Source organism: Vigna umbellata, chromosome 8 (assembly GCF_029865625.1).
Source record: "Vigna umbellata cultivar VRB3 chromosome 8, Vumbellata_1.0, whole genome shotgun sequence".
In the NCBI taxonomy this organism is placed as follows: domain Eukaryota; kingdom Viridiplantae; phylum Streptophyta; class Magnoliopsida; order Fabales; family Fabaceae; genus Vigna; species Vigna umbellata.
Window position 1 is genome coordinate 44,666,164 of NC_142172.1, and position 21,917 is coordinate 44,688,080.

Consider the following 21,917-nt stretch of genomic DNA (forward strand, 5'->3'; position numbering starts at 1 on the left):
TCAAAGCAGACCCATTTTTCTGCCAACTCACTGCAATTACTGAGACTTTAATCTTTTTCTTACCAATTTTTTAAGCTCATCTTTAGTAGAGTTAAGCTGTTAAATGACTCTGTATTCTATATTTTATCTGTTAGTCTTTTTTTAGAATAATTTAAAAAATATATATTTAATTCATCTAAGTCACACATAAATAATTAATGTTCCAACAACATCATACTTAATTAAAGTTTTCAATAACAATACATATAAGCATCTAATTGGAATAAAATACGTAGTCTATAAAACATTATGCATTTTAAATCATCTCTACATCTTAATAAAGAATAAAAATAAACATCTCGCTTCCAATTTATGTACAAATCAATTTTAGCTTGTAAAAAAATCATAAATATCTATAATTACACAATCAGATTTTATATAATATGTCAGAAGTAGAATGTATGAATTTACGTAAGATTTAGTTTTACATATATGAAATAGTTATAAAAAAATGTGGAGAAAATGTAAAGTGACTGTTGTAAAACAGTTTTCAGCAGTTAATTTTTCAAATTGTGTAATGTATAAATCAATTTTAACTTGTAAAAAATTATAATTATTTATAAAATATTTAATGAAAGTATATAAATAAAATAAAAAAAATTTGTGAATTTAAAAAAAGAAAAAGCACCTCCTTTTACGAGGAAAGTGATAGAATTAATTGAATGAAAGTGATATGTTAACAATTTTTTTTAATAATTTTTTGACAATAAACTATGTGTTAGCATTTTATTGGTTCGTATATTTAAAATGTATTAATTACAAGTTATCGTAGATATCGTAAAAAAAAATTGTAAAAAAACATTTTCTTTAATTGAAGGATAGAAAGACAAAGGCCTTTCGAAAACCAGTATCCTTTGACACAACAGAGACAACGTTAACTACTTAGGAAAACAGGAAATCAAATTAAATTTTAAAAATATTAGATGTATTTTAGTTTCTCTTTTGTTATGTAAAATTATATTGTCAAATGTATTTTTTTTTTAAATGTCTGTTAAATTCAAATTGAATAACGGAAAACCTTATGAAGTCGTGACTTTGGTTCATGTTTCACGTAAAAGACAGATATATTTTTGTTAGTTTAATAGAAATAATAATTTTTTTATATTTTATATTATTTGTTATGTAAATTAATTTTTTTATGTAGTTATTCTTTGGATATTGGACAAGTTTGTTAAAAAAAAAACGTTTTTTTAACAATTCTTTTATAACCGTTTACATAGTAATAATTTATGTAGCATCGTACTTGTCAGAAGGCTGTCAGAAGATTGGCTGTAGACAGCTTCGCGGTAACGACCCACCACCTACCACCCTCAATCTTCGCCAACAAAAGTTCTTTACATTCGCAAGCTAGCAAGCTATTTCGACACCAATTAATTTATTATTTATTTGTTATTATATTAACATACTTTAAATTTAATAAAAATATAATACATATATTATGTCAAAATATTGAAAAAAAACATTAATATTTGATTTTCTTATCCAATACAATGAAACCGTCCAAAAATACTCAGTTGATCACACTCTGAAAGAAAAGCTGCTTTGTAAGCTTCAAATCCTCATTCTTGGTTCCATATGTTACTCCTGAATCAGAATGACTGCAATTTTCTGTTTGCTTGGTCTCTGTGCCACCATAATCATATCGCATGCAAGCGCTCAGACACCATTCTGTGATAACAGCAAAGGCAACTACACAGTCAACAGCGCTTATCACAACAACCTCAACACCCTCCTATCCAGTTTCTCTACCCGGGCCCAAGTGAACTACGGTTTCTACAGTTCCTCTCATGGCCAAGGCCTAGACAAAGCACACGCCATTGGGATCTGTCCTAGCTACCGTACACCGGATGAATGCATCAGATGTCTCAAAGATTCCAGAGTGTTTCTCACAAATAACTGTCCAAACCAGAAAGAGGCAATTCTGTGGAATGCTAATTGCACCTTGCGTTACTCTAACCGCTCCATGCATGGCCTCATGGAGAATCAACCTACGGTGCTACTCTATTACACGCTGGAAGTAAAGGGTTCGATTGAGCAATTCAACGTAGCGCTGCAGAGCTTGATGAGGAATCTAACACGCATAGCTGCGTCTGGTGACTCTCGTCATAAGTCTGCTACAGGCAGTGCACCTGCTCCATATTTTCAAACCATATACGGTTACACGCAGTGCTCGCCTGATTTGTCTTCCGAGGATTGCTCTAAGTGTTTGGAAGAATCTATCTCAAAAATCCCAGATTGCTGTAAGGGCAAGGCTGGAGGCAATGTTTTGAAGCCCAGTTGTAGAATTAGATTTGACCCTTATATCTACGATGGACCTAGCCCTTATAGTTCTTATCCAGGTACTACTCCTTATACTATCTTAATTAATTCAATTGCTCCTGCTGAACTAAATTGATCCATGTACATTTTTTACTTGTCTTACAGAATTTAAACATTTTCTTCTTCCACTTCTAGTGTAGTAGTTTGCTAAAATATGGTTTTCTCGTTGTTTTAACATCTAGACAGAGTTGGTAAAAAACGTGTATAATCGGAAAATATAAAAAGAAAATTGGGATAGTTTATCCCGAAAATTACAGAAGTGAGACTGTTGATTAAAATTTACACTTCAATAATAAATATTTATGAATAGAGTTAGTTAGGGTTGTTAGATTTGTTAAAATTACTAGATTTGTTAGAATTATTACTTAGAAGTAGTAATCAGCTAAGAAATTAGGGTTTTTCAAGTTTTTTCCCTTTTCCTTTGCCTATTTAAGGTTAGGGTTTTCTTTTCTTCTATGTAACTAAGAATAATCATACAAAATACACAACAATAGAAGGCAAGTTCTCGTTTCTCACCTCTTTTCGTCTTTCTCTTGGATCTCCTGCTTTCCCTCCTTTCGGCAGCCAGCCATGGGAGAGCTTTCTCCCTTTTTAGCGGGTTCTTGGATACCAGTTCTAATAATGAATCCTAAAGACTTTTCAATTGAAGTGACCATGAGTTCTGGCAATTTTTTTATAAAATTCTGAAAAGTCAAAGTTTTTATGAGCTATGAAGACTTCTTTATAAAATTTTTGAACAAAATTAGTTAAAAACGAAGATTTTTTAATTTATAGGATGTCGTTCCTAGTGATGATGACTTTCAAATGAACCAAATCATTCTCATGACGACTTCGATTGGAATGAATTTTTTTATGTAATTGGAATGAAAGATTGGAAGACTTAAGTTTATGGAAGAGATTTGTTGAATAAATTTAAATTAGGAAAATTTATTTGTAATTTGGTTTGACTTTTATTTTATTTGGTTTCTGTTGCTGTTTTCAAACTCATTGTTGCGGTTTCTGTTTTTCGTTTTGCTGTTGCCGCATTTGTTTAATATCCGGCCAGGTTTTATTTCGTATCAGTTGTTATTTTACCTGTACTCGGCCCAGACGCGCATGCTTATTTAAAGGCTTGCGCGATGATTCAATGATATACGTAGTGAAATTACACCGAATTAATTGCAATACAGTGAGGTGTGTGTCGTATTTTTATACAGCTTTCGCCAAGGCTACTTTACTTTCACTTTACTTTCACTTTCGTCTTCTGATAACAAATTTTATATCTCAAGTTACTCCACAAAACTTCCACTACTTCTGTGATCAAGATAACGATACAGGAGTCTATACAGCCAACAGCACCTACCACACCAACCTCGACACCCTTTTGTCCACTCTCGTTTCCAATACAGAAATCCATTACGGTTTCTACAATTTCACAAACGGCGAAAACACTAGTAAAGTGTACGCCATTGGGGTGTGTAGAGGAGATGTTGAGCCAGAGAACTGCCGCACATGCCTCAACGGTTCCAGGACCAATCTCACTGAACTTTGTCCAAACCGAAAGGAAGCAATTGGTTGGTACGAGGATGAGAAGTGTATGTTGCGCTACTCAGACCGCAATATATTCGGACTTAAGGAAACTGGACCTGCTTTTTATGCTAACGACGACAGAAATGCATCGGATTTGGATGAGTTCATTAAAGATGTCAACACCTTGCTACGTAACCTAAGCAGCATAGCTGCATTAGGTGACTCTCGTGTTAAGTATGCTGCAGCTGGTACATCATCAGATTCTAAGGTCATATATGGTCTAGTTCAGTGCACACCGGACTTGGGAAACTCAGAGTGCGCTGATTGCTTGTCTCAGTCCATTGAACTTCTCCCGATAGATTGTTCTGAAGGCAAGATAAGTGGTAGGGTTGTTAGACCAAGTTGTAATATTAGGTTCCCGATAGATTGTTCTGAAGGCAAGATAAGTGGTAGGGTTGTTAGACCAAGTTGTAATATTAGGTTCGAAACCGAGAAGTTCTATGGAGATCCAGCATTTGTACCACCATCTCCTCCTCCTTCCACCACGGGTACTACTTCTTATACTATCTTAATTAATTCTATTGCTCTTTCTGAACTAAACTCATGCATGTACAGTTTTTACCTGTGTTACAGAATTTATTTAAACATTTTCTTCTTCCACCTCTAGTGTAGTAAGCTTTTAGGTAATAAGCTCAGCATATTATGTAGATAATTGTGAGGTTTTGTTTTACCTATTCATATGACAGAAAAAAGTAAATGGCACTGCTAAAAAGCGGGGGAAAATCTCAACGAAAATAATACTTAGTCATCTCCATCACAGCACTTTACAGTTATTATGGGTAATTACTGTTTTTCAAAAAGTTCTATTCTTGTAACTGTTTAAGGGGTCACCGAGTCAATTATGATGGAAGAACCCAAAACAAAGGACTCACAAAAAAGTGTAATAAAACCCCAAAATAATTTCTACCACTGCATATTCTCTTAGGTAGCCAAAAAACTGATAAATACGTAGTAAGAGAGTGAAAACAATGGACAGCCAAATCCTAATAGGCAACTAGTACTAGTGAGAGATAAAAGAAATATTGATACCAGTGGTGGTAGAGAGATCCGTCGTTGTGTGAGACACTGACAATATACCCTTATGTGTCTTTATTTATTATTATTTTAAGTGTTTTTAGATCTAAAATTATGATATTACTGATTGTAAATATTGTGTGTAAATGAGTTAAATTATCTAGGTTTAATGTCTCAATAGGTCCCTATTTTTACTCAGAATTTCAAATAGGTCCTTTTCTTTTTCGGCATCTCAACTGAGTCCTTATTTTTGTAAAATTGAATCAAATAGGATCTTTCTGTCAAATTGAAATGACGCCGTTAAGACATTTCACTGCAGTGGAGGTTCAACGGCGTCATTTCAATTTGACGGAAAGGTACTGTTTGATTCAATTTTACAAAAATAAGAACTCAATTGAGATGCCGAAAAAGAAAGGGACCTATTTAAAATTCTGGGTGAAAATAGGAATCTATTGAGACATTAAACCAATTATCTAAAGTGTTCTATTATATATAAGAAATTAAGTATAATACAATGCAATAAGAAAAGAAATTGAGAAAAGTAAAAAAATATCAGTAACATGTTTAAAAATTAGATACCATTTTAGTAATGGGTCGAGGTCAATGGTCTTCAACTTCAAACAACTTCCAAAACAGTCTGGCAATCCAAGTCTTTATTTCAATATTTAGTGATATAACGACAAAAGGTATTTTGATATTTAAGTCACTAAATGATTATTTAGTGATTAAAGTCAATTCTCAACGGTGAAATAAACGTGATTGCTTATCTTTTTATCATAAACTTATATTTATAAATTTTAGAATGGATTTTTAATTAAAATCAACCTAATCATGTAAGAATTGATAAACATACTTACCTTTAAATAGACTTAATTTATAAACTTGATCAATCATTAAGTGAATTACCGATCGATTAGTAACTTTCTACTAAGGAGTGTCCGATTTTTGAGAACTAACTAAGGGTACGAGGACTCATCAGAAAGTCATAAATATCATTCTGTGTGCTATAAAGAAACTATAAATGTTACGTGTGTATTTAATGAAACCAACCATCTTTATAAGAAACAATAAATGTTTCCAGATTTCGTAATATTTAAAAATTGAGTTTTTCTTTAGGAATTAGGATCTATGAAGTAACAAGTTTTAACAAACCGTGTTGAGATGGCCTTAATAATTAGTTATTGGATTTGTTGATGTTTTATGTATGGTATTTATCTGCGCAATGTCCCTCTGAGGATTCTGATTTGTGCAGGAAAGTACGCAATTATCATAGCAGTGTCAGTTGTTGTACTTGTTTCCGCGGTGCTTACTAGAGGTGTCATTTCAACCCCTGGCCCATGGGTTGACCCTAACCCCTTCTAAAATTAAGCCCCAATTTTCTAGCCCCCTTAATAGGGGGCTTTTTAAAAGCCCCAACCCCTAAAGCCCCACATAAAGTGGGCTGGGGCAGGGTTAGGATGGGGCTAGCCCCCAAACTAAATTAATTCACTTTTAATGTTTTTTTAGTTATTTCTTTTATTTACTTTACAAGTTCAATAATTTTCAAAATTTACATGATATTTAATATCTTTTTAATTAAATATAAATGTATAAATATTGATTTTATAAAAACTTATTTAAAATAATTTTTTAATTATAAGTATATTTTAAATATATAATTTTATTATTTTGGAAAGTTAAAAAAGAAAATTATTATTATTATTTTTATTTAAAAGAAAATAAAAAAATTTCAAAAAATAAATTATAAAAGTAACACAGTTGAAAATTCGATTTTTCAATAATCGAATTCTGATATCTATATAAATATTTGAAATATTAATTATGGATAGATTTTAAATTTAAATCTACTGATTGGATAAATTTTTAATATCGGTGTAAAATTTTTATTTTTTATAGTTTGTCATATAAAATTCTTTTGTTGAATGTTTTGTATATATAATATATATATATATATATATATATATATATATATATATATATATATATATACACATTAAAAAATTAAACCACAAACTTTGTAAAGTTTAAAATTAATTTCACGTAATAAAAGAACTAACTTTTTTAGTGAAAAATCCTTGTTAGGCAAAATTCTTATAAATATCATATATGTCACTATACAAGATCTAGATGTAATCCTAGTGGTTATAAAATCATATTTTTTTCTAACCTTTTAGATTAAATTACTATTTTAAAATCATGCTTATCTTTATCCAACAAAGATCGTTTTTATTAAATTATTTATCATAATTGAGCCGATTGTAATAAAAAATAATTAAATAATAGATACAATATTTTTAAATAAATATAATGTTATAATTTATAATACTAAAATTCAAATTATTATTGTATTTAATTATTAACATATAAAATAAATAAAAATTATAATAATTATAATAATAAATAAATTACATCAATGTCTCTTAATAAGAAACTAATAAAAAAGACAAATAAATATAATATAAAATATATGAAAAAGACATAAAAATATATAAATTGATGTAAATGACTAAATAATACGTTTCATAAAAATTTGTAAATAATAAATATTAATTTTATTAAATTTGGAAAATTAAAAAAGTTATTAAGTCAAAATTTTAACATGTTCACACCAATTAAAAATAATGTAATTTTGATCACAAATCTTAATCGAATGATATTGATTTAAACTAGTGACAAAATAGATTACCATCAATAAATAAATTCGTTAGTCCATCAAAATTTTACATATTAAATTAAATTTTTTAACTTTTAAACCTATTTTATGTGGATATCTCTGAATCGTCAAATTTACAAACCAAAATTAAGATGAAAAAATTATCAAAATAAAATTTGAAAATTAAGAATAATTGTATAAAAGCATTATTATTAAACTAATTAATATAGAAACAGTTATGAAGTAGAAAATTAATTTTATTGGTAAAAAAATATAATTATACATGAATCAATTATGGTTATAAGTTATTACTAACAAAGATAAAATGAAAACTGGATAAAAAATACATATGATTTGTGATTACTTGTATGATGATATTATGTTTCTAGACGTTAAATTTTGTAAAAAGGAAAGCCCATGGGCCGGCCCTGGCCTATAGGGCTTTGGGGGTTTTTAGCCTTGTGGGCTTTTTTAGTAAAGAGTTTTTTTGGCCCTATGGGCTTTTTTGGCCCCAACCCACATGGGCTAGGGCCAAATCTTATTAAAGGGGCTCATTTGACAGCTCTAGTGCTTACTTTTATGCACATTCGTTTAAACGGGAGGAACTCATGGACAACTTTGGAATGTAAGTGGAAGCACTTGTTTACCGTGACATATCTTCTATTTAACGGTCCTGCATTTTTGTAGTGTTTTAAATTGAGTAATATTTTAAAACCGTTCCTTGTGTGAAGCTCTACTAGAAAGACTACATGATGATGATAATGATGGAATTGACCCTTCTGAGGCATTGGCAATCAGATTTAACATGATACGAGATGCTACAAATGACTTTTCTGATTCTAATAAACTCGGACAGGGTGGATTTGGGACTGTTTACAGGGTAAGACAAGTGTCAAGCATAACTTCTTCAAAATATTATATACATACACTACTTGCAAAGAACTTACCGTTCCTGACTGATGTTTTCAGGGTACGCTACCCAATGAACAAGAGGTTGCCGTCAAAAGGTATTCAGCTACTTCTAGACAAGGAGATGCAGAATTCAAGAATGAGGTGCTTTTATTGGCCAAACTTCAGCACCGAAATTTAGTTAGACTACTTGGTTTCTGTCTGGAAGGAACAGAAAAGCTACTTGTCTACGAATTTGTTCCAAATAAAAGCCTTGATTACTTCTTATTTGGTAGGTTTAGTTTGAATGTCTGGTTAATTGGACCATACCTCTGCTATTTCAGTTATGCCTTGACACTTAGCTTAATTACATAGTCTTAAGTTTCATGTATGTCTTGTTTGTGTAGAGGCAGATGAAACCAAGAGAGCCCAATTAGATTGGGATAGGCGCTTCAAAATCATTGCAGGTACTGCTCGAGGTATTCTCTACCTCCATCAAGATTCTCGATTGCGCATTATCCATCGTGACCTCAAAGCTGCTAACATTCTCTTAGACGAAGAGATGAACCCTAAGATAGCAGATTTTGGCGTGGCAAGGTTATCTGTTGTGGACCAAACTCAAGATACACAGAGAGTTATTGGGACATAGTAAGTAGTAAAACTTTAGCTTATGAATGTTTAGGTTTAGCAATTGAAAACCGCCGTATTTTCGAAGATGATTGTAAAAGGGTACTGTTTAACTAAGTTTTTTCTTACTCCACTCTAATGCAGTGGATATATGGCACCTGAGTATGCACTGTGTGGAAAGTTTTCAGAGAAGTCAGATGTTTTTAGCTTTGGTGTATTGATGCTTGAGATTGTAAGTGGTAAGAAACTCCTTAGCATTCAAGAAGGAGAGGAAACGGGATATATATGCCATTTTGTAAGTCGGAATTTTGTTCCATTTATGTTGTTTGGAGTTGGAAGTATGAAATTTGAGAAGCTTACGTGAGTGAAAAAATTGATGCATGCAGGCATGGCGAAGATGGAGTGAAGGAAGAGCAAGAGATATTATAGATCCTGCATTAAACAATGGTTCAGAAAATGAAATAATGAGATGCATCCATATTGGGTTACTGTGTGTTCAAGACATTGCAGCTGCGAGACCCACCATGGCTTCCGTTGTAGCCATGCTGAATAGCCATTCTTTCCGTCTGCAGGTACCTACGGCACCTCCATATGGGAATGCTCTTTCTGGAATCTTTGCAGGCATGCAGTTATATATGGGAGATTAATTCAGGGACAATAAGATTAAAAGAATCCACCAATAGATAAGATCATTCGCTCAATGAGACTTCAATTACTGAGCCATATCCTCGCTAGATCTTCATCCTTAGTTTATATCTTGAGATTAAGAAGAATGCCAAAGCAATGCTACTAATTACAACATTTGTTTAATAGCTTATACATCTTCGTTGCTTATTGTCTGTATAAGCTGCTGTTTAATGTTTTTTTTAAGCCTTGAAGGAGGAATGTTATTGAATAAATATTTTAAATATTAATTATATAATTTATAAAATTGCATTAAACTGAACACTCTCTCTTCTACCGTCAATTGGCCTTTTTATATAAATGCTTAAATTTAGGTTAGAATATTGTAATGATATTACAAATTTATTAATACACGAATGATAAAATTGAAGTTTTTAAATAAAAATTAAATTTACAAGTAACAAAATATTAATTTAAATTTACAATTTTGAAATAAATTTTCAAATGATTGAGGGTTGGATGAATGGGACATAAATAATCAAGACTAAAATCGGTACAGTGAAGCTTATAAGTTAGATAGTGAAATTTTATCTATCTGGTGCAGTTATTTTAATCTATCAAAATGAATAAATTTAAAAAAAATACGAAAATTCACCAAAGAAAAGCTTATAATCCTTGCTTGATCAATGGAAATCTGTATTAAAGTTATATCTGGTGCAATTTTTTTAACAGGAAACAAAAAAAAGACCGTGACAAGTCAACACAATTATTTCACTAATTTTAGAGTTTACTTTTGTAATGTAGTAAGATATTTATTAGATAAAAAAATATCTTAGATATTTTAAGCGGTTAAGATATTTATGAGTAACTAACCACATTTTTAGGTAAGGTTAATTTTATTTGGCTTATAAATACAATGACAGGCAAAAGTTCAGGGACGTTTCCTCTACGTTCTATTTATGCCAGAGGAACTCTAGATAATAATATAATCACTTTCTGAGCTGAAGACACACTGGGAAGTATTTACACCGAAACATTTTTTATTTTATTTACCACAAAAAACAAAACAACATTAAAACTCTGCCGTGTAGTACATGCAATTCGACGCTGCATTTAATTTGAACCTTCCCATTTTCTGGTCAACCTTTTATAATTTCCCTCTTCTTATTTATGATTCAGATTTTTGTTTTTTTCTTTTTAAACGTGTGCGGTGAAATGATTGAATATGATGATAATTATTTCAAGAAACAGAAAGAGAAAATTATTTTTAATTCATTGATATTTTTTAAGAAAATATATATTAACCATGAATATATATTAATCTCTAATAAATAATATAGAATGAAATAGAAATTTATTTAAGAGATATATGGTTAAACTTGAGTCCTTAAAAATTGGATATAAAATATAAAAACACAATTAATATAATTAAATAAATATGAATTACATATCTAATTTATGGATGTTGTTCCCTCCACCAACTCATGTGCTCCCAACATCTTTCCATTTTTTTTTATTCTAAAAATATCATACACCTCTCCACAATCTTATTCATTTTTCCTCAACAATCTCTCTCTTTCTCTCTCCGCATTGGAGCATTCACATGATAAATATACTCGTTGAAATCAACAATGTCTCTGTCACCCTAAATTATAGTCTTTTATCTCTTGGAAAATTTCCAAATTACAACGCAATGATATCTGTCTAAAAATTTGTTTAATGTGCAAAATATTCAATAATTTCTGTTAAGAACATAATTATAGAATTTGTCCTCTTAATTATATTTTTCATATTCATATTAGTTAGCACTTATTAAGGTTTTACTGTTAAAGAATCTACCATGAAAAGGTTTTATACAAAAGTTCCAGAGTGTGTGTTGCATAGCACTGGGTTTGGAGATATTTCCAAAATCCTTAACTACTCTAAAAGCACTTATTAAGGTTTGGAGATAGCTCTTGATGCAGTCTCCAGTGCCATACTGCCTTCGCATCACATGCTATTGAGAAAGTTTTGCAAAACTCGATATGCATGCACGAATGTTGATATGTGTGCACGAATGTTGATATCCTTTAATTGAAGGCAAAAAAATGAAATAAGGAGGTGCAGCGAGCAATGTGGTGGTGGGGAATAACTCCCCTAATTTATTTGATCTATTTTATTGGATTTAGAGTGAATTATGAAAAATTCAATCCATAATTATCCTTAAACGAAGACATAATACGGTTAGCATGGGTGTAAACACTCATAAACTACTCTTTCACCGATGCCTACGATGGCCGTATAGAGTTATGATAAACAAAAGAAAAATAAGAGTTTTTAGAAGAAAAAAAGTTCTCATCTTTAGAAGCATCGATTAATTTCCTATTTATAGTAAAATGGATTGTATAAAATAACAAAGTTAGGGAAAAAATTGATTGAATTTCTTCTTTTTAAATTATGAGCAACAAAGCCCCTTTCTAGGCACACTGATATTATTGTGATTTTGTGTTCATTTTATCATTATCTCATTATTCATTTCTAATAATGTTCCCCTAGTTCATATAAAGGCATTTCAGCATAATAAGTTAAAATAATAATCATTAAATATATTTCTTAATTTAATTCCGCTTAAGAACAGCCTTCAGCTTCATTGACTCTAACTTAACGTCTAAACACTATATATATACCACACTTACTCGGACAAACTCCATGTAAATATTACAGATCAATTACTAATAATTTATTTATTCTTAATAAAATACGATTTTTAATTATTTATTATAGTTATAAAAAATATACATCATAATTAATTATGAATATGCCGTTTTATAACTATTCTTAATTGATTATATTAATAAAAAAAATACTTCAATATGTTTTTTTTTTAATTTTAATAATATATTTGTTTTTATTGGATTAGTGTACTTTCTATATTATCACGTATTTATTTTAATAATAGTAAATAAGATAAGCTTAAGATATAAAAATAAATTAAAAGATATAATAACTTGATTTAATTTATTATAGCTTGATTTTGTTTATATTTTCATAAATATCACCTTTTCATGATTTTAAAGGTATTAATATTTAATATTGATCTCACACTTGAATTTCATGTTTATTGAACTTTTTTGAGTTTGACAAAAATAATATATTTTGGATTGAGTAAATACATAAAACTTTAAACTTGAAAGTTAATAACTGTTATATGTGAACTAAGTTATTAAATAAATAATGTGTAACTATTAGGATGTGGAACAGTTAGGATGTGAGACTCTTACGTGTTACCATGATATAAAGTGTGAAGACTTTCATATTTTCGAAAAGTCATGCCTAGAAGCAAGGTTATCAAATTTGAGAGTTTATGTAAACTCGTGAGAATCAAGTAAACTTGACTTGTAAACTCAACTTGTAAACTCGTAAGAGTTTACTTCAGATGAAAAAAAAATTATATAAATAACATCTTAATTCAAATAAGTCTATAAAATTATATAACTTTAAATAAATAAAATATATAGTTATACTATTCATAAAAATAAATATTGTAAAACATAAATACTTGGATTATTGTCAGTAATTTGATGCATTTTATTAAATATATAACTTTCAAGGTCGCAGAATCACTCCAAACTCGCGATTTTATACGATCCTACCGATTTCACAGTCGATTCTACCGAGTATGCGCAGAAAAAGAGTTTACTTCCGAGTTAACTCGGAAGCCATGTCTGAGAACGTAAACTCGTACGAGTTAACTCGAGAGTTTGATAATCATGCTTATAAGTCATTTTTCTTAAAGAACGAGCACAACACTTTGTGCTTCATCTCTCGCGAGTAACCACCAAGATGGTGACACATCAGCCATTTTATTAAGTTTATTTAATGCAAAGAGACATTTTTCAACCAAAGACAATTATAACCAAACATCAAACATGCTATCCAGAAAACCCCTCAATACCTCACAAAAATCGAACAAGTGACCAAAATCACAACAAACTAAGCACTCCGAGGTTGACCTTAAAGACAAGGCATCCACAAGTTAACATCAAGTTTCAATACGGTCAAAGATAACCATCTATAGCATGGTTAAAGAATTAATCCACCTTTGAGCATAAGCCAACTACAACTTTGGTCAAAAAATTAATTATAGACACAACAAGTTCATTTCACTTGCTAATCAAACTTTTGAGTTTGGGAAGATTTGTACAGCTACCCACCTTAATAAACATGTTAAAGAGCCAATTCAACAAAACAAAACACATTCAACATTATATATTGTCCTTAATTGGATAATTAATATTGAGAAAGATATTTGTTTATTCTATTATTATTATTATTATTATTATATATATTAACAAAATAAATGGTCAAATATTGATTATAGCATATATTAATATCACAAGCATCATTTTATATCATACATCAACATAATATATGGTTAATCTAGTTAAATGGTATATTATTGTTGTTTTATCACAAATAGGATAAGTTTGTATTAGTGGTATTCTTTAATACTCTCCATTTTATAATATATTTCATGAGTCTAGGAATATTATAAACATTCATGGTATTTTCCTAAAAAATACAATATAATTTATATTTACTATTCTATTCTTATAAATCTTAAAATTCTTTTATATTTAATTTGAGTGTTGAATAGTCTATTATAATAGTCTTTTATAGATAGATTTTCTTTTATTCTAATTATTAAAAGGTTTAATAGCCAATTTAGTCCTCATTTTGGTTGAAAAATCTCAATTTAGTCCCTCGTTATAAAAGTGTTTTGAATTAGTCCTAACTTTTAAAATAGTGGGTCAGATTGGTCCTTTCTGTTAAATATAAGTTAACAAAATTAATGGATGATGATGTGACACAACTTAAAGCTAACGAGGGACCAATCTAACACATCAGCTTTAAGCTGTGTCACATCATCATCGATTAATTTCGTTAACTTATATTTAACGAAAGGGACGAATCTGACCCACTATTTTAAAAGTTAGGACTAATGTAAAACACTTTTATAACGAGGGACTAAATTGAGATTTTTCAACCAAAGTGGGGACTAAATTGGCTATTAAACCTTATTAAAAATATTTAAACCACCACTTAAATTTTATCATACGAAGGTTCATACTCTATATCCCTGAAAGATAAACTGAAACGGATCATATTAAATTTTTACCACTTTCAAGCACATAAAGTAGTGTTTGGATTTCTCATCAATACCTATTACTTTAGACAGTATAATATCTTTTATTTTACAACTAAATTAATTAACAAAGATATTGATTTTACAGCTAAAATTTTCTATCTTGGAGAAGTTAATTAAAGGGACCTAAATAACACATATCTTGATTTTTTTGTGCAGTGGTCCTTTCCTTTCCCTCATTTTCTATTTTGTTCAAATGCCTGACTTTTCTTCTTTCTTTCTTCACTGCCACTCTTTCATAGTTGACAGAGGAATTGATAATTAATGGACACTCTTTTGCATATTTTTCTTCACCCGCTCATGAAATTCAAATTCACTCCAAGATACTATTAATGTCTTTTATATATACAATTTTTTTTAAATTATTATTCACTTCAACTTTTTTTTATCTGAACATTCGTTGTTGCATACTTAGAGTTTATATTTAAAATAATTTCATCTTAGTTCATCCTCATGTTTGTTATTGACTGATATTTATCCAAGACAAATTCTTTTTGTCTGTTATCTTTTTTTTTCATAATAATATAATAAAATAAATTCATAGAAATGTAAAAGTATGAACATTTTTAATGGATAAGTCTTCCATCACATCAAACTCCGTAATGAGCCAAGGAAAAAACAGCACAGAAAAAAAGGGAACACGCCATAGTTGTTAATGAGTAGAGGGAAATACTACACTTTTCACTTGAATAATCAACGCAGACCCATTCTTTCTCACAACTCACTCTAATTAGAGACACTTTAGTCTTTCTTCTTACAATTTTTTTAAGCTCATTTTTAGAAGAATTATGTTGTTAAATAACTGTGTAATCTATTTTTTGTCTGTTAGTTTTCTCTTAGATTAAATTTAAAATAAAAATCATTTAACTATCTTGTGAAAACATGTTTTCTCAATTATTATTTTTAAACAAAATTTATATTTGAGATTTAGTTCCAAAAATCCAAATAGCGGAACATATATTTTAATTATGTTTAATTATTTAAATAGCGTGTTATCTAATTCACTGTACTTAATAAAGATAACTAAACTTTCGGTGGAGACCAGAACAATAGTATAAAAACTAAATTGAATTAGAAGAGGAAAATAAAAGGAAAAATTAAATTTCATACTGGGTACCCAAACAGTGTTATAAAGTAGCAACCAAAGAATTTTAGTTCAACCTATTAATCACTTGACATTTAGTGCTATAAAATGGGTTAGAATTCATGAATTAATATGACGCGGGATGAGGTTAAGTTTAAAAAAATATAAATTTTTTATACGAATTAATTTTCAAACCAATCCACGGATTCATCCGAGTTAAAACTGTGATGAGTCATCACCTATTTAATTTAATTTAATAATTTAATTTAATTAGTTATTATTTTGAGTTTTAATATTATTAGTTAACATTATTTTTATTATATGGTAGATAAGATAAATAAAATGTTTCAAGAAAATAAAGTATTATAAATTTATCCATTCAAAACTCTAATATTATAAATGGATAAGTAACACACAAATAATCAATATTAGAAATTTATTTTTTATTTTTTGTATTTTTTTTAGATTATATTTGAATTGTATGATACTTTTATTTTATTTATTTCGAATTATCTTTAGAGTTCAACATCATTTTAGAGTTAAATTTATAAAAATTTCAATTACAAAAACTGTAATTTTTTTAATTTGAAAAAAATAAATTTGTAGTTAAGTGAACTGCAATTCCTTTGACCCATCACCTAGGTCAGGAATTTTTTTAATTTGTTAATAACTAAGCCGTGTGAAGTTTACTCACTAAAATGATCAACCCATAATCGTGGAGAGGTTTACTCATTTTGAGAGCACTGATCCTGTACCAATAAAAGCTGATTCATATCTCACAAGACTCTAAATTAGTAGCAACATCCTATTGTTGATTACTTCTGAATCCCAGTAGACAACCAATATGGCTATGCATACATTAAGGTCATTTTCCTGTTTCTGTGTCTGTTGTCTCCTCCTCGTAGCAACTTTTATGTCTGGAGTCAGTGCCGATAACAATGCACAAAAGTTCCATTACTTCTGTAATCATAATAACGATAGAGGAAACTACACAGCCAACAGCACGTATGAGACCAACCTCAACACTCTTTTGTCCACTCTCACTTCCAACACAGAAATCGAGTACGGTTTCTACAATCTCACAAAGGGCGAAAACACTGACCAAGTCTACGCCATTGGGCTGTGTAGAGGAGACGTTAAGCCATATGAATGCCGCAACTGCCTTGAACATTCCAGAGGCAATCTCAGTCAGCTTTGTCCAAATCGAAAGGAAGCAATTGGTTGGTACGAGGACGAGCAGTGCATGTTGCGCTACTCAAACCGCAAAATATTGGGTCTTATGGAAACTGAACCTGTGTATTTTATGTGGAATGTAATTGATGCCCCGCAAGTGGAGGAGTTCAATAAAGTGGTAAAGGACTTGCTTGATGGGTTGAGGAGCAAAGCTGCATCAGGAGACTCTCGTACCAAATATGCTACAGCAAATGCAACTGCACCAGATAACAAATTCATTTACGGGCTTGTGCAGTGCACGCCTGATTTGTCTGGACCCGACTGCGAAAATTGCTTGATTCAATCCATCAATGAAATCACAAATTGTTGCCACGGTAAAATAGGAACTAGAATTGTTAGACCCAGTTGCACTCTGAGATATGAAACTTCCTCTCCCTTCTTTGGGGCTCAAGCATATATACCATCACCATCACTGTCACCGTCGCTCTCGCAACCTCCTATGGTCACTACTAACACTTCCGCGGAAGGTAGCTTATTTCCATTTCTAATAAGAATTTAATTAATGATGATCAATAGCGTAAAATAATTATTATTTAATAACAAATCAGTGTTAACTTTTATTATTATAAAAATTAATTAACCGATGATAATGTAAATGTGTAGTTCTTATTTTAATTATATGATATCCCTTAGATGTATATTTCTAGTCACTGGATAATTGTGGTTTATTATGCAGATAAGCGCCATGCGTCAGGAAGTAATTATGCAGATATAGTCTCGTCCATACTGTTGTTTTGTTGTTTGTTGTATCCTTTTCTGTTTTTGTTTGAGTGAGGAAGCCAGGAGAAGATGTTTTGAGAGTAATTCTACTTAGCATATATAGCTTCTTCATCAGGAGAATCTTGTCCTAAATATGCTGCAGCAAGTTAGTTCAGTTGTAACTTTGGAGACAACTTTCCCCTTTGTGTGTGTAATTTTGTAGACTTCATTTTGATTAATTAAAGACTCAAAACTGTCAAATTAAGTTTCAGAATAATAAAGGAAAAAGTACAATTTGAATCTGATATGAAAAATAAAGAATTTACAAAATAAGAATAGATATATATTAACAATGAAGTTCATAAGCACGGACAACTCTTACGTAAGACTATAAGTGACAACTAACATTCCCCGTCTAAAAAGAAAAAAAAAATTAGTTAACTGGAAGTAGTTCAAAACATTTTAACTAACTTATTAAGAGATAATTGATACGACCATCTTTATGTGAGCCATTAAATACTTTAGCTCAATAGACATTCTATTCTATTAGAGCATGTAAGCTATTCTTTTTTCTAACAGAGTTTAATATTTTTTTCTTAACTCAACTTAACCTTTTATCAAAAGTTTAATTTCTAAAATACAACTAAGCTATTTGTCTTAACTAAATTAACATATAATCAACTTCATCAAATAAGAAAAAAATAATATTTTGGATGAATGAATTGTTAGGTAAACTTGAATGGAATAAAGTTAAGGGTATTTAATCTAATATGTTTAGAAGTTTTGTCAGTTTTAGAGTAAAATGATAAGAAATTTATTATATTGTAAGAGTCAAGAAAGTTATCAAAGCTCTCAAAGTGTTAGAAATCGAGAATGCTAGCAAATATTGAAGTTTGGTTGAAAGCCTTTGTTATTTAATGAATACAAGGCCAGACTTTCTATAAAATGTTAGAATAGTAAATTGAAATATGGAGGAGTCATGATACACACATTGGAAAACCTTGAGATATGTCCGGGGAATTATGTCACTCAACCTAGGTCGAACAACTCCCACCTAGTAAGATACTTAGACAATGATTGCACAAAGATGGGCAACACAATGTTGACATGGTTCTCAAAAAAGCAACCAATAATAACATTGTCTACGTTATGTTACAACATTATGGACTGTGCAATATCACGTAGAAATCTTCTAAACAAATTAGAAAATATTTTAAGTAGATAACAAGTTAGCAACTTAGGTTACAAAGAACTCGGTCAACTATGAGAAGAACAATTACATTGATGTACATTTTATTTTATTTAAGAGCATGTCAAAGAAGACATTATAGATAACCGTGTATATAGGAAGTCGTAAACCAGTTGTAGATATATTTACAAAGTTATGTTATTCAATAATTACAAAAAGCTAAGTGGAATAAATGATGAAAAAAATATACAATAAAGTTTTGTTAGATAAATTTAAATAAAATAAAATTAAATGAGTTGTTTTATGAATAGTTAATTTGTTTGAATATTTTGTCTCTGCTGTACTGCAAGGGTTAAAAATTTATTGGTTAATAGATAATAATTGTTTTGATAGCAGAATTTAAGACTTAGATATGAAAAATAAAAAATATAATATATAAATTATAATGTTTGATTGCATAAAATACATATAAAATACGTGAATAAATTATTCACAAAAGCTTGATTTGTTAACATGAATAAGGAGTAAAGAGTGAGGTGCCTTATTAATCACTTATTACATGATTCATTTGTAAAACTCGAGTAATATGATCTCTAATTCATTAGTTGTCATACGAATAAGTGTGTTATTATCGAAGAGGAGCATGACATAGTACTTTTAAGAAACCAGAATTGTTGAAAATGAGGGAATATTCATCCAAAAAAATAGAATATAAGTATAAAGTTATTGAATAAGAGAATTGAGTTAGTATACAATATAATTTGAGAGTTGCTCCTTCACCACCACCAACCGCTCTCTGCACCACCCCATACTTAATTTGTTCTTGTTATAAAACGGATGTTAACATCCGTTTCACTTTCAACGAACGTTGACATTCGTTTACATATTTTATATTTTAGTTTATTATTTTTATTTAAAAAAAAACTTCAACGGATGTGACCACATCCGTTTAATAGATTTTTAAAAAATATTTTATTTACTATTTAAATAATAATATATAAATTAAATTAATAATAATTATTTTATTAAATAAAATAAATTTAATTTAATTTATAAATAATTAAGTATTAATTTAAAAAAATTAAATAATATTTATACATTAATTTAAAATAAAAAAAATAAAAAAACTAAAAATTAAAAAAAAAAACTAATTCAACAGATGTCGCCACATCGATGTGGCAATTCGTTTAGTAGATTTATAACAAAAATTTAATTTATTATTTAAATAATAATATATAAATTAAATTAATAATAATTATTTTATTAAAGAAAATAAAATTAATTTATAAATAATTAAGTAATAATTTAAAAATAAAATACAAAAAATTAAAAAACTAAAAACTATAAAAAAAGAAAACAAATTCAACGTCCGTTTTAATATATTTATAAAAAATATTTTAATTATTATTTAAATAATAATACATAAATTAAATTAATAATTATTATTTTATTAAATAAAATAAAATTAATTTATAAATAATTAAGTAATAATTTTTAAAAAAATTAATTTATATATTAATTTAAAATACAATAAATTAAAAAACTAAAAATTTAAAAAAAAAAAACTCAATGGATGTGGTACGTCCGTTGAAGAAGGATATTGACATCGGTTGAAAAAAAGAAGTGGGGTGTAGGATATTTTAAAATATAAAGGATAATTTTAGAATTTAAAAAAAATGTGGTGGTACAGGGAATAAAGTTGGATAGTGTAGGGAGTAATCCTCGTATAATTTTGAATTTATAGGCTTTTGGGCCTAATAATTTTTGTTCATGTACATAAAAAATCACTTATATTTAAACCGGACTACCACCTATCTAATATTTGAACATTTCCCACACACGATTGCTTAAAATAGAGGGCGTTGCTCCCTCCACCCCCACACATCTCCTCCTCCACCTCCCCTTTACTATTTTGCCCTTTCCTCCACCTTTCTTTTACTATTTTGCCCCTCAGTAAAATTTTATTTTTAAAATTATTGTTTTTTAATTTTATTCATTTATAACATATTTCACTGATAACCTGATAACCTACGTAGTTCCTTGTATGAGTAAAATATTTTTCTGCAAAGCTTGGTAATCGTGAAAAAAATTATCAAGCAATCTTCCTCTTGTTCTCGGTGCAGTACGTGGTGCAGTGCGTTTGTGGTGTAGTGTCCTTGTCGTGGTTCCTCTCCAGGTACGTAGTCATAATCCTTCCAATAATCCTAAACCCTAAACTCTTCCCATACTTCCAATAATCCTTTTAATATCCAAGCCTATAATCCTTGCATGAGCTGCAAAACGTAGTAAAATAAAAACGAAACGTAAAAGGAACACTGCCTCTGGACGGATGACATCCTTCAACGGATGTCAACATCCGTTTAAGGCGAAACGGATGTCGACATCCGTTTAAGGCGAAACGGATGTCGACATCCGTTTAAGGCGAAACGGATGTCGACATCCGTTTTTAGTTTTATACCTTTTTTACCTTCAGAGAGGGTAAAAAGAAGAGCGGAAGTTGGATGAATCAAGCTAGCAAAACTAAAGGTCCTGATTATATTCACCATGCTGTTGCCCAGATGAAGGTTTCTGGTTCACAGCATTACGCTTCACCAAGACAGAATTGCGTGGACTCCAATTCCAATAAGGAGTTTGTTTTGTTTTCTGTAAAGCTAAAGCAGGGAGATGCTCAGGTCACTGACTATGAACCAAAGGACGAGCTTGCTGCCATTGTTGTCAAATCACCCAAGGCTATCGACTTTATCAATTATGCACATCAGAGTAGTCGCCAGAATGACATAATTAATTAAAATAG

The 21,917-nt window shown here is 29.7% G+C and overlaps 2 protein-coding genes across 2 annotated transcripts; both read left to right on the top strand.

Moving 5' to 3' along the window:
- The first annotated feature begins 1,633 nt into the window (after nt 1–1,633).
- On the top strand, nt 1,634–10,023 carry LOC124835715 (cysteine-rich receptor-like protein kinase 15). Its single transcript, XM_088096625.1, has 7 exons — nt 1,634–2,378; nt 3,627–4,415; nt 8,326–8,474; nt 8,564–8,774; nt 8,890–9,130; nt 9,254–9,404; nt 9,496–10,023. The coding sequence occupies exons 1-7, from the start codon at nt 1,634–1,636 to the stop codon at nt 9,754–9,756; spliced, it is 2,547 nt and encodes an 848-aa protein (XP_087952751.1). The 3' UTR covers nt 9,757–10,023.
- A 6,699-nt stretch (nt 10,024–16,722) lies between these two features.
- On the top strand, nt 16,723–18,131 carry LOC124821769 (antimicrobial ginkbilobin-2-like protein). The gene is made up of 2 exons (XM_088097666.1): nt 16,723–17,702; nt 17,912–18,131. Exons 1-2 carry the CDS (start codon nt 16,847–16,849, stop codon nt 18,007–18,009), a joined length of 954 nt encoding a protein of 317 aa, XP_087953792.1. The 5' UTR covers nt 16,723–16,846; the 3' UTR covers nt 18,010–18,131.
- Nucleotides 18,132–21,917: the final 3,786 nt, after the last annotated feature.